The 12,915-nt window shown below is 41.6% G+C and overlaps 1 protein-coding gene across 3 annotated transcripts in view; it reads right to left on the reverse strand.

Annotated features, from left to right (window-relative positions):
• eml5 (EMAP like 5) overlaps positions 1-12,915 on the reverse strand; it is a 36,829-nt gene that overhangs the window by 7,912 nt on the left and 16,002 nt on the right. For 2 of the 3 annotated variants that reach the window (XM_027275189.1, XM_027275188.1), the window contains 21 exons: positions 12,754-12,891; positions 12,396-12,652; positions 12,083-12,295; positions 11,812-11,982; positions 10,079-10,185; positions 9,876-9,994; positions 9,577-9,763; positions 9,341-9,446; positions 8,814-8,907; positions 6,673-6,773; positions 6,360-6,553; positions 5,966-6,077; positions 5,666-5,793; positions 4,339-4,480; positions 4,099-4,251; positions 3,017-3,148; positions 2,797-2,885; positions 1,280-1,456; positions 558-759; positions 356-482; positions 94-108 (listed from right to left, as the gene is read on the reverse strand). In XM_027275189.1, coding sequence (XP_027130990.1) covers positions 94-108; positions 356-482; positions 558-759; positions 1,280-1,456; positions 2,797-2,885; positions 3,017-3,148; positions 4,099-4,251; positions 4,339-4,480; positions 5,666-5,793; positions 5,966-6,077; positions 6,360-6,553; positions 6,673-6,773; positions 8,814-8,907; positions 9,341-9,446; positions 9,577-9,763; positions 9,876-9,994; positions 10,079-10,185; positions 11,812-11,982; positions 12,083-12,295; positions 12,396-12,652; positions 12,754-12,891 — 2,964 coding nt within the window. The remainder of the gene's footprint in view (positions 1-93; positions 109-355; positions 483-557; positions 760-1,279; positions 1,457-2,796; positions 2,886-3,016; positions 3,149-4,098; positions 4,252-4,338; positions 4,481-5,665; positions 5,794-5,965; positions 6,078-6,359; positions 6,554-6,672; positions 6,774-8,813; positions 8,908-9,340; positions 9,447-9,576; positions 9,764-9,875; positions 9,995-10,078; positions 10,186-11,811; positions 11,983-12,082; positions 12,296-12,395; positions 12,653-12,753; positions 12,892-12,915) is intronic. The other variant, XM_027275190.1, reaches the window with a different exon arrangement.

Genomic DNA, 12,915 nt, shown 5'->3' on the forward strand with positions numbered 1-12,915 from the left:
ACCTAAGCAATCCGTAATTACATATATTTCAATCATGACCTGCTTAATCTTTTGTCCAAAATCAACATACTGTACACGAACACAAGAGCTTACCTGACCACCCCTTGTCTTCAAGTAGAATTAAAGAACGAAGCAGGATAATGACAGATGGACAGCCATTAAAGGAAAGAAGAAGAGCAGAAAAAGGCTGAGTTATTTCAAAAAGGCAGGGACAGGGCAGGAATTTTCACGCAGGAAAAGAAAAACGTTGACTGAGGAAGGCAATTCTGGCTTCATCTTGACGCAGAAATCTTATGTTTTTCACAATGACTGGCGGGAATTCCTTCTGCAATGTTATAGCTTAAATGAAGACTACCTTTCGTCCACAGAGGGCTCTTTCAGCTGCAAGTGGGGCTTCACACCCGTCATGGGTCGCATGTTAGTGGATAAGGCCTTGATGGTGTAGTTGATCTCGTTCTCCCTCGTCACATCACTGTCATAACCTGGTGAAAGACAGGAATGTCAGATTTTCGCTTCAGCAACAGAAACATTCAATGAACAAACAGCTCATCTCTCACCTCCATCATCCTCACTCTCGATATCCGACTCCTCACTGTCACACTGTTTGATTTCCCGGTGGCCCTCGGGCTCATGGGCCCAGATCATGAGGCACGTGTCACCCCCACCGACCGTCACCAAGAGACTGTCATCATGGGTCCATCGCACATTGGTAACATGTGTGCTGTGGGCCACGTAGCGTTTGAACTTTGCATACTTCCCCTAGGGGAGAGGGATAACATTTGTTTAACACTAGTGACATTTACACAGAAATGAACATAACATTTGCATAAACCTTAAAGTCCGTGTAAAGGAGATTTTTTTTCAAAACACATTAAATATGTTGGAAAATAGTTGCTGAAAACGTGTGAAAAGACTTTGAACGATATATATTACTGAAATGTGGAGTTAAAACAGTTTTCAGTCCAGGATTTTCTGGGCGGTCCTAAAGGGTGGCTCGATGACACGCTGAGGCCATCAAGCATACTCAAGCAGAGAGATGGAGTTTAATTTTAGTTAGTCATGTCATTTTCTGAACTCATCTGACACGTTTCAATTGCTTGAAAACTGCTGCTTGACTGCTCCCCTGAATGTGCGTGGCTTCAGCACATTCAGCAGACACGCCCCCACAGTCCTGGAGCTGAGAATACTGCTCATCTTTACCCGATTTGACACCTAATTTCATAAACTTGTCGATATTTTTAATCATTCAAATTTCATTCATTCATGAGACTTGTCATACCTTGACAGGGTATCTGAAGAGTTTGACGTAACCTAAGTCATCTCCAGTTGCTAGCACCTTCCTGTCATTACTAAGGCAGGCAGCGGTCACCTCGGTGACCTCACTGATCAAAGGCCAGATGCCCTCAACAGACGTTCCAAGGACACACGTCCACGTGCTCCAGTCGATCTTCTCCACCTAAGACAAAAAATGTAAATAAATCAAAGAATTATTTATGTAGCACTTTTTAAAAAAAGATTACAATAATTAATTACTTTCATTTTTAAATGAATATTAATCAAACAAGCAGGATAGTTACAAACACAGACCAACAACATAACAAAAAGAAATAGACCCATGATAGATAATAACAAAAATTTTGAATTAAATTCTTAATTTCCAGAGGCAGCCAATGTAGAGAGCCAACTCTGAAGTAATGTTCCCTCTGTGCTTTGTCTTTATTAGAAGAGGTCTGCAGCATTTTAAACTATCTGCAGAAGAAATGGGTGTTGTTGGATGAGAAGACTGTTTAAGAGGCTACAGCCATCAACTGGGTTGTTTAGCTTAACGTAGAGACTTGAAAACGCTAGCCTGGCTCAGTCCAATGGTAACTGTCCTTTTTCCTTTCTCTAGTCTTTACTGGCCAAAAATCAGAGTGGTATTGATTTTCATGTCTAACTGTGCAAGAAAGCAATAAGATAAGATAAGATAAGATAAATTAAAACAATTAATTGTCATTTAGCTCAGCTGGTAGAGCAGCTGCCCCATGTACCCCAAGGCTCAGTCCTTGCCACGGCAGCCCAGGGTTCGAATCCGACCTGTGCATGTCATTCCCCATCTCTCTCTCTCCCCACATTCCTGTCACTCTTCAGCTGCCTCTATCAAATATAAAGCTCAAAAAGGCCAAAAAAAAATGTGACCAAGGACAGATCCTTGAGGCACTCCATAGTTCAAAACATCATGTTAACATGTTATCGCCAACCACAGCATCTTCTGGGCAGAAAACTGTCCACAGACCAGCTATATGCATATATGTTATTGTCAATGTATACTTCTTCACCTACTTATTTTCATCTTATTTATATTCTTCTTGTACAATATTCATTATGCACCAAAACCTACTTGACAACAAACCCGAATCTGATTCTAACACAAAACCCAGATGGTGTGTCAATAATGATGCTGTGATAAGGTGCACAATGAGAGGAGTGAAATAAAAGGGAAAGTGTCAAGCATCATAATGAGGTGAGACAAACAAAGCAAAGGTAGGACATCTGAGACACGACCTAGCAGCATCTATCATCTCTGACCCTTATTTTCTTAATGCATCCCTCGCAAGGTGTGTGAATGTCACGCTGTATTAAAGAGACCCTAAACACTATCCCACTTCCACTGCCAAAATTAGAATGATACTGGTGAAAAGTGGGCCGTGTTAATGCTTCACTGCCCTTCCCCGAGCCTCCGCTGATCCCGAGGGGAAAAAGTGGGCCAATGGCACCATAACCACGGCTGCTCCTGTGTCTTCTCTCCCCGCTTACCTCTGTAGCCGGGATGGTCTGCCTCTTGCCGCGAGGAGCTTCGAAAAAAAACTGCTCTTTTGCACCTGTGTTGACTTGGAGTAGCTTTCCTGTGAATGAAAAAGCCCAGTGGGTCATGGAGCTTAACTGTTTTTTAACAGAGACATTTTGAATCTATAATTGCCATTGTCATTTGCAACCATTTACCGAGATAATATAGTATTTAAGGAAGCATGTTTACCTCTCTTGTCCCAGTCCAGATGGGTAATATAATTCAGGCATCCTTTGCACACCCCAACTCGTTTGCTGCTCATTACATTGTAAATATCAACAAATGTGTCTCCTGATGCTACTGCAAGGTACTTCCCAGCACCTGAGCAAACAAAAGAGGGCAAAGTGTTAGCCAGGGTTCAACAGATCAATTCAGCTGAGGTTGGGGATCCCCTGACTTTAGCACCACCAAGAGGTCAACGTTTTCACTTATCCAGTGAAATAACTCTGAAACTCTGAATGGATTGTCACACAATTTTGTATATATGGTACATGGTCCCAATACAATACACGCCAATGACATTGATTACCAACTAACTTTTGCACAAGTGGCACCATTAGACATTCATATCCACCCCAGGACTGACTGTAATACCTTTTCATCTAGAGCCTTTATCAAGTCAAAAAATCTGGGATATTCCCATACTAACTAATAATAACTAGTAATACTAACACAATAAAGTAAGATCATCTTAGTCAACAGTTAATATGAGAGCTACATTCAATGGGTCCCCTACTTTTTGTGTGTTATTACTGACCTGGTTGGGAAGCTTTAGGCTGTTTTTGTAATAAATTTCTAAGTCCAGCTTTGTTATTTCTACTATAACCACACACTAAAACCATTTCCTGCTTAGCATCACACTGCTCTATACGGCCACTCCTACTCTTACATGTAGGCTTCCAGAGACTCATTGGTGTTGGGTTGAGAAACAAGATCAGTTGCATTGAGGATCAAGGTTAAGTGTCCAGGCGAAAAAGAGTTTAGTTTCTTGCTCTCACTTTGTTTGCCCCCACTGTTTCCCATTTCGCTCTTGCTGTCTCTCTGTCTGGCCCTATTACAGAAAGCCATTAATTTGGGTCAGGCCTGCAGCAATATGTGCCTGACTCTCAGCAGGAAGGAAAAATGTATACCTGCTGAACTTCTGCACAGCATCCTACATGCACTAAGATGCTTTGAAGGGCACACTGATTTCAGAGGTCTATTTACGTCTCAGACCAGGATTTGAGGGGGAGTTTTGTAAGTGTGAAGAAATGCGAAGGTGAACCACAGACCTGGAGAGAATCTGATATCTGAGATGATGTCCTTGCGGTGGTGGAAGGACACCAGGTCCTCCAGGGTGTCTGCGTTCACAATGAGGAAGCTGCCGTCATTCAGTCCCACCGCCAAGGCTTTGCCATCAGGGGAGAAGCAGCAGCAACGGCCGCCTGTGGAGCATAAAGTGTCTGTTAAAGCTTTGGGACCAGTGCACTTTCTGTCAGAAAACACCCTAATCTGTTAGAGTGGTGACTCACCTTTTCTGAGCTTGCGTACAGCCAGCATGCAGTGGCTGGGCGAGAGGTCCCATATGCGAAGGGTTTTGTCATCACTCACGGTGGCGCAGAGAGGGAGATGGGGATGAGTGGCCAGACCCCACACTTCTCCCTCCATGTGACCCTGCCGACATAAACGATAGCATAATTCATTTAATCTATTTTTTTTTTAAGAAAAAGAATGTAGTCAACATGAATAGTGTGTATTATTACTATGTAATATATTCCTGTGTTTTGCCCTGTGTACAGATTTTCTAGATTAGTTGAGCAATACTGTAGGATTAGTTTGAAAAAAGGAGTTAAATCATGGTGAGTTAGTTAAAATAATCACGGGTACTTTAAAGTAACTATTGAACATTTACCAGGTGGTGCTTTGTTTGCTCATTTGTATATTTATTAACTATATATTCCAAAGAATATTTACACACTTTGCCTGCTATCTACACCAGAGTTCTCTCATCTCTCATCGTCTGGTTCTCTCATCAATTGACCCCAGCTATCACAATATGTTTGTATATTGTAAAGCATTTGAAAAGGGTAATCAGTGGCATTTGTTCTGTCTGCCTACAATCAGAGGAACCTGGGAGACACTGCAGGGCCACTTAACCAAATTAACAATCTCCCACTCAGCAGCAATAATTCATCACCGTTTATAGCCACCGCCTTTGTGATTCAGAGCTGCTGTGTAACATAGACAGAGGTGGCGTTATAATGACACCGAAGGGCAATGCTGGTAGGTTCGTATTAACCAAAGACTAGCATCTATTACTGCTGACATGTATTTAAACTTTTGCAGCCATTTTAGGTTTCAGGAGGAAGATATCACCCTAACACAAATCTTAAGATACAGAGAGAGGAACATCACACCACTCTTTACACTTATTATCTCTGACACTTAACATCTCACCTTCTTCCCGGCATAACATCAGTTTTTGTATCAGTTTTCCAGCCTCCACACAGACACTACTTTCCAATAATTTAATCAAGATATTCTAAATCCACCAGCACTGACCTGAAACTTGCTTTACATAAGTAATTCATCACATTAATCTTAAATAAATAAATGATGATCCAGCTAAAGAAATTCTAATGTAATCCTTAGTTTAAGTACCCCTGAACACTCCACCGAGTTTCACAACAGCCAGACAAGACGCTCGCTGTGATGTCAGGCACTTATTATTTATACTGCAGAGAAACTACAGGTAGCTTCCTCATGAATAACCTGCCTCGGATGATGAAACTCAGGTGGAATCTGATGTGCTGTACTTTATTAGAGTTGTGACAGGTTTTATTTTTATCTGTATCTTACCTGGACCAGCAGAGTGATGGGGCCACTCTTGTCCACCTCCAAGATCTCTCCATTCTTGGTCCCCACAAGGATGTGGCCATGGCCCAGAGATATGGCACGTATAGAGGGGTTGTCCTCCAAGAGCAACCCTGTACAGTTGATGAATTAAAGCATAAAGTCAGAGACCCATGCTTGAGCCAGGACAGTGGAAGCGGAAGTTATCATTTTAGCTAAAAGCATTGAATGTTTTTAAATGGATTTGCATTGAAAGAGTGATCCAAGGACAGTGGAGGACAACTGAGAATAGGATGGCCTTTTTACCTTTAGAGCCTGGAGCTAGGACTGCTCTCTTGATGGCGTAGGTCTTCAGGCATCTCTCGAATGTGTCGTCCCACAGAGCAACTATACCATCCTTTCCTCCAGTCACAAATCCCTGAAGAGACAATTTACTGATATATCAAAAGCTGCAATTAAAGCTCTCCTTCTGGTAGCACATTTAAGACTACATACAATCATTATAAAAAGACAGCTGGACAATATTATTCTAATGCAACAGAATAATGATTAAATATAAAAGACAGTTAGATAGCTCCACAATGTCTTTCACCTAAAATAAAGTTCACAAAAATAGACCTTTACATAACCATGCAGTGAAACAGGAGTCCAGATATTTCTTAATATTTATATATTTTTTGTTTATATTTCCGCGCGGTACCTTTTCTAGAGCGTGCACACTGAATACAGGGCCGTCATGAGCCTTGACAGTCTTCATCAGGAACATGTCTCTCCAGATGCAAATGTCCCCCGTACATGTGCCCGAAAACACCATCTCCTCCGACCAGCCGTACACAGCACACATCATAGTCTCCGTCTTGCCCATGTTCCCCTTGCGCCCAATTAGACCACCACCTGAAAGAGAAGCAGACAGTCAGCTCACAGTAAGGCGTGTCACAGCTAAGAAAGATGTGTGCTTGTTAGAGTTTCTGCTATTCAGTAATAATAAAAAAAAAAAAAACCTGGGGTCTTACCAGCCTTATGCCAAAACTTCATATGTTTCACACCGGCTGTGATGAGCTTGTCAGGAAGGTAGGGATTTATTTTGACAACAAATATCTTGTCCTTGCTTCCCCTGAAAAACATTTTTTTACATCACACAATATGCATGGAGAAAAATATTTAATTTGCACATCTCGCCTTGAGATGAATGCAATTTAATTTCATCGTCATTATTTGTTGTTGAGTTGGAATGACAAATACACTTGAACTTGAATATCAAAAGAATGAATCTACTGAGGCTGTAGGCAATAATTCAAAGGCCGAGTGCATAAAACAGACTACACAGGGGCTTTTTAATGATGGCAGAGAAATGCAGAAATATTTCTGTTTTCTATAGTATTAAAATCTTTCTGAATAGACATAATAAATCCATCATACAGATGTGATGTGTCCTTCAGTCTTTAAATGAAAATATTTGAGTAATTATGTACTTTTATTTATTTATACATTTGTTTTTATTCATTTGTTACCATCTATTATGTTTTTCTCTTTCTTTCTTTTGGTGGTATGGGTTAAAACCTTTTCTATGTTGTGCATGACTGCATTGTATTATATATATTTTCTATTAAAGTTTCATATTTGTTATTGTCTCACTCTTAGAGAGCTGTGTTTTCTGCGTTCTCCTTTTTAAAACACAATAAAGCATAAACTGATTGTGGCATTAGAGAGATGGCTCATGTTATAGCTCCCTAACAAGCATTACAAACGCACAAAACCAAACAGCTTCCTGTAGCTGTCTCTTTGTTTTGCCCTCTCGTTGTCCATCATGAACATGTAGGATCTGTCGGTGGTCCTGTCTGACACGCTGGACCGTACCTGACACTTTAACTTCTGCTGCTGCATGACTCTAAAGAAGCTAAAGAAACATCACGCCCCTCTACTCCCTCTTACCCTTGCTAAGCCTTCCCATATTCCCACTATTCACCTTTATTCATAGTCTCCCTCTCACACCCATTCCTCCTCTCCCAGCTGAAGACTACACAGTGGCGGTGCACAAGCTAGGCTCTGTCAGGCCCCATTTCCCTCTGACCGCCTCACTGCACTGCCCACCAGGGTCTGCAAAGGAGATTAGTGCAGCTCCAAGCTGTCCCTGAGCTACAGTGAGAGCCTGGCACACAACCCGCAATGCACTGCTCCAAACTAGCCAGGGGGAATTTTCAATGGAGTAGAAACTAAATATAAACATCTAGTAGATCGAGCAACAAAGCGAAAGCAAAGATATTTTGGGATGCGGATGTTTTCCACTTAGATACTTTTGGTTCCTTCAGGTTATATAATTTTACCTGCCGTGGAACTGAAAATCGTACATTATGTTCTGTACAAATTAACGCCTTTCATGCTTTGCAGGAATTCATAATGCAGGCCTGGTAAGGTAATCTGCTTGCATCAAATGCACAGCCTAGTGTGTGTGCCCCATATCATGTATCGCTTACATCGTATGCACACAGCGATCATTTGCATCATTGTCTTCAGCGGTATAGGAAATTAGTCACACCCGAGCTCAGGATTATCACCTTGGGTGCTCAAGTAAATCTTCCTACATGTTTGATGTACTTCTAAGGTGTGAACTTTTTTTCTATTCCATTTAGTCTTTAGTCTTGTTTCAGCCACCAGCCACACATAGGATGGGTGTGACTCCATGTTACTACTTTCCATTTATTCTTTTAATTACTTGATTGTTTTTGCAATCCATTTTCTTTTTAAGACACATTTTAAGTAACTTTCCTCGTCAAAATAACACATGATATATCAAGTGCACAAACTTATCAGGATAAGCTCATAGAAGATGTAAATTAAGAGTTATACCCTTTAATTATGGATCTACAGATGGGGCCCTGGGGCAAACTTCTACTCTAACCATTCAGACTCTGGCAGGGTTAAGTGCTGCGGTGAAGGAGCCTCATGATCTAAAAGGTAATTCTCCTTCTTTCCTCTCCTCCATCAATCACACTGTCATCCTAGCAAAGTGGCTTCAATTTAACCCTTATCCATAAATATTTAAACTAGAAGTGTTCAAACAATCCTTAGAATTAACGTGAAGGATTATCAAAGCCTTCAGGATGTGGGGAGATACTGTGTGCTGTGATATATAATATAATATGACTGTACTAACCGCATGGCAGAGAGCTTCTCCCCTTTCCTCCAGTCCCACAGCACAATGGTGTGATTGTCATCCAGGCCCACCGAGGCCAGACGTTTGCCATCCGCTGTGGAGAAAAACCCCAAAACCATTCAGTACAGCACAGAGAGAGACAGAGAGAGCTTACTCCTGCTTTGGTTCAGTGAAGTTTAGCCCTTGTTAGTGACATGAAAGCAGTGTGGCGGGTTTGATCTACGGCAGGTGATTCACTGACACAGACATACAGATCACAGCGCTGCCTCTGTCTGGGGCCAATTAAAAGAAGCGAGATGAACAGCTTTACCTTGATGCTGTCAGACTGCCGCGACTAAGAGACAGCAGAAAGAGGTTTTTCAGTGTTGCTTGTAAATTGGGTGTCTTGTGAATTTCTTTTATGTGTGAAAGTTATTTTGTTCTCCTGTGAAAGCAGGATGTCTGGAAGAATTTGTGAATTTAAAAAGTATGCTATGTCAAATCTGTCTAGAAAAGACGCCTAAATGCAGCCCGTGAAACAGGCTTACCAGAAAAGTCCAGAGCACACACTCCAAGCTGGTGGAAACCCCTCAACACAGAGATGGGTTTTAACGTTTCTGTGTCCCATATGTGGATGGAGGAATCTCTGCCGACCTGGATAGACAAAAATATTCAGTATGGACTGAATCTCTCTCAGCTCACCTCTGAGAAGCCATAAACTAAAAAAAAGCTTTGTATTTGTTTCATGTAATGTTAATTTTATGTTAGAAGTGCTGGTAGCTACCTGGCCTGTTGCTACAAAGTCCTTGAGGGGGTGGATAGCCAAACAGAGGATGTCATCATCATGGCCCATGTAGAAACGTTGTGTATTCTGCTGTCTGTTGTACACAACCCCAATGGCGGCTACGTGGTAGACTATCTCCCCAGTCTGGGTGTAGAACAGGTTGCTCCTGCAATCATAACCCCTGTACCTGCAAAAAAAAAAAAAAAAAACATAATACAAAGGGTTTAGTAGCAGCTTGTCTACTTGAAATTCATCTTCCAGTATCAGCCTTTCCAGAGTGTCTGTTTCATGATGCCTACCCATGAATGAAGTGCAGCTTCACCCCACTCCCTGGTGGTCGCTCCCTCTTCTTCATGGCCGTCGCTCGATGCTTCTCTTTGCACTGCTCTTTGAGCTGAGGTAGATCTTCTTTATAAACCTGGGTGCATGTAAAATCGTGTTTACATTCTCTGCTTTCAGGGAGACGTGTTTAAAAAAAGTGAACATTGATGCAATCACCAACCTGTCGTCTATATGTGAGCTGCGTCTCCTGCTCGATTTCTGAGTCCATCTCTGGTACGTCTGACTGATCAGAGTCTGATTCTTCACTGTTAGAGTCTGCCAAGGTCTCTGCAAGCAGAAATGAAAGGCTGCAGTAAAACCCATCCCTGCTTTTAAATCAGATAAATATCCCACTGCACACACAGTAACAAAAAAAACATGTCCTGTTTATCAGGCGGTCGTGCTTCACAGCGACATCGCTCAAGACAAATGTATAAAACTGATGATTCAGCACAGTCAAGCTGCGCCAAGACAAGGCAATAAGCAGAACTGGCAGCTAAGTGCGGCTACTCACAAGATCCATTAGGAAAATTAAAAGGAAAGGCAGTTAGTATGTGCTTTAATTTCAGAGAGCACAGCTGCCTTCTGTCTCTGGAAAAAAAAAATATGACTTGAGAATGACAATGCAATTACATTTTCCAAGCTTCATTCAAGCTTTATTGGATTTGTCTTAATTAATGTGATGGCCGTTCCTTTGCAGTGCTTTATGGAAATGGTGGTTCAGGAAGTATGGGAAGGGAGCAATCTAGTGCATAGCACATTAAGTTCATGAGGCTGGTGGGAGCAGTAGGGTACATGTTATGTAACAGCCAGTTACATTCATGCAACCCCTAATAGGTAACTAACAAATGTACTGTGACATATTATTTCATTAAATGGGTTTATTACAGAATAGGGGTTAGATGAGGAGATTTATATCACTCTCGCGTTTGTGGGTTAAATATATAGCTGCTGTGTCCAACAGCTGGTTAATTTAGCTTAGCTAAGGCTGGGTCTGTCCAGCTGTAACAAAATTCACCTACTAGCAACTCTAAAGCTCACTATTTACCTCCAAGGAGTTACTGGATGAAACATATAAGATACAATGATAATTATCATTTATGATTTTGTTACTCCTGGACTAGCTGTTTGCTTTGGGTAGCTTTATATTTAGTGTACATATAAGAGAGTGGCAGCAATCTTCTCAGTAGGAAAGCAACCAAGATGTCAAATAATAAGTATGGAGCTACAGCCAGGAGACTAGCAAAATACAAAGACTAAAAGCAAGAGGAAACTCTGTCCAAGGTAAAATGCTGCTAGAAACTTTATAGCTTGATTTAGGTCTGTCGGAGGTTCTCGGTCATCCAGGTCATCTTTCTTAATGAAGGGTTAAATCTAGGGCAACTGGACTTAGTTGTAGATCTGTGAAGATATTTCACCTCTCATTTGATCCAAGTCCAATTCGAGCTCCAAGTGTTTAGCCAAAACTTGCTCTGTTGCTGTCTTTCAGGCAAACTTGTTGTTTTTAATGTATGTGCATGGATTAAACATGGATTAACATGTTAGTAAGTGGTGGTAAGCTTATTCCTTTTAAACTTTGGAGAGATCCAGCCTCCATTGTTTTCCTCTTCTTCCAGTATTCACGCTAAGTTAATCACATCCTGGCTCCAGCTGCATATCTAATGCATAGACATGAAAGCAGCTCTGACTCTTAGTAGGAAAGTCAACAAGTGCATTTCCTCAAAAAACTATTCCATTAAATTTCTGCAACACACTCCGCACTTAGCCTGATTTGATAATGTCTTGTTGGCAGGAGCCACTGTGGTCTCCCCACACAAAGATACATTAAAATATAACACTGTAATATTCCTAATTGAATTGATGAGAAGGTAAAATGTAAATCTTGTAAATAGTGACTCATCATCATCATCTTACCTTGTGGTGCTATATGCATAGCAGCTTCTTTAGATTTTCTTTCGGGAACAAACTTCCACTGGAACACTGAGTGATCAGCACCACCAATAGTTATAACCCACTGGTAGTCGTGTGACCATCTGGCGTTGGTTATGTGGGCTGAATGACCTAAATACTTTTTAGATTTTGCACCTAAAAACAAAAGGAAACACGTCAGTTACACAGCGGATAGTAACATCAGAACCTCTGTACTTATTTCTCCCTAAAAATGAAACGATTGGATCTTCTTTACCTTTTTTAATACACGGATATCGTAAAAGTTTGACTAATCCGTAGTCGTCAGCTGTTACTAAGACTTGATTGTTAAAGTTGGCGTCCACAGAGTTAATGTCATTGATATCTGAGTACTTGGGCCATATTCCATTAACCTCAGGCCCCAACACACATGTCCATGAAGCCCACTGTACCAGCTTCAGCTCCTCCCTGTTGGTCACCTCCTTCCCACCTCAATAGAAGACAGAAAGGTTTTATCTTACAAAAAAGCTCTGTGACTATGTTATATCAAAGAAACAATGCTTAGCTAGCTGTGGGGAACGTGGACTTACTTGGCATCCTGTAGAAGAACCTCCTGCCACTGCCGTCATTGGTCTGCAGGTACTTGCTGTCCGTGGACCAGTCCATGTGTGTGATGAAGCTGTGAGAGCCGATGCACTCGCCCACTTTCTTGTATCTCTGCACCACACCATAAATGTCCACTGAGTTATCATTAGAGCCAACAGCCAAGTGGGCCCCATCAGGGGAATACTTCAACTCATGGATGGCCTCCTTCCTATCCTTGATGTGGACCACCTCTGTCATATCTCTGGAGGGAATCAGAGAAATGTACCTTGAATTGGAAGCTGTACAAAAAATCAGATCATCATCACATAGCATCAAAATTTCCCATTTGAAATGTGCACCCACCTGACTCTGAGGACGGTGAAGGAGCCATCCTTCATTCCCAGCGCCAGGTGAATGCCATCAGTGCTCACAGCTGCACAGCGGATAGGCTCCTCCATGTTACAACGAGCTATCAGCGCATGATCTATTAGGCTCCATATCCTTTAGACACAGGGGAGTAGGACG

Source organism: Larimichthys crocea, chromosome XXIV (assembly GCF_000972845.2).
Source record: "Larimichthys crocea isolate SSNF chromosome XXIV, L_crocea_2.0, whole genome shotgun sequence".
Lineage (NCBI taxonomy): Eukaryota > Metazoa > Chordata > Actinopteri > Sciaenidae > Larimichthys > Larimichthys crocea.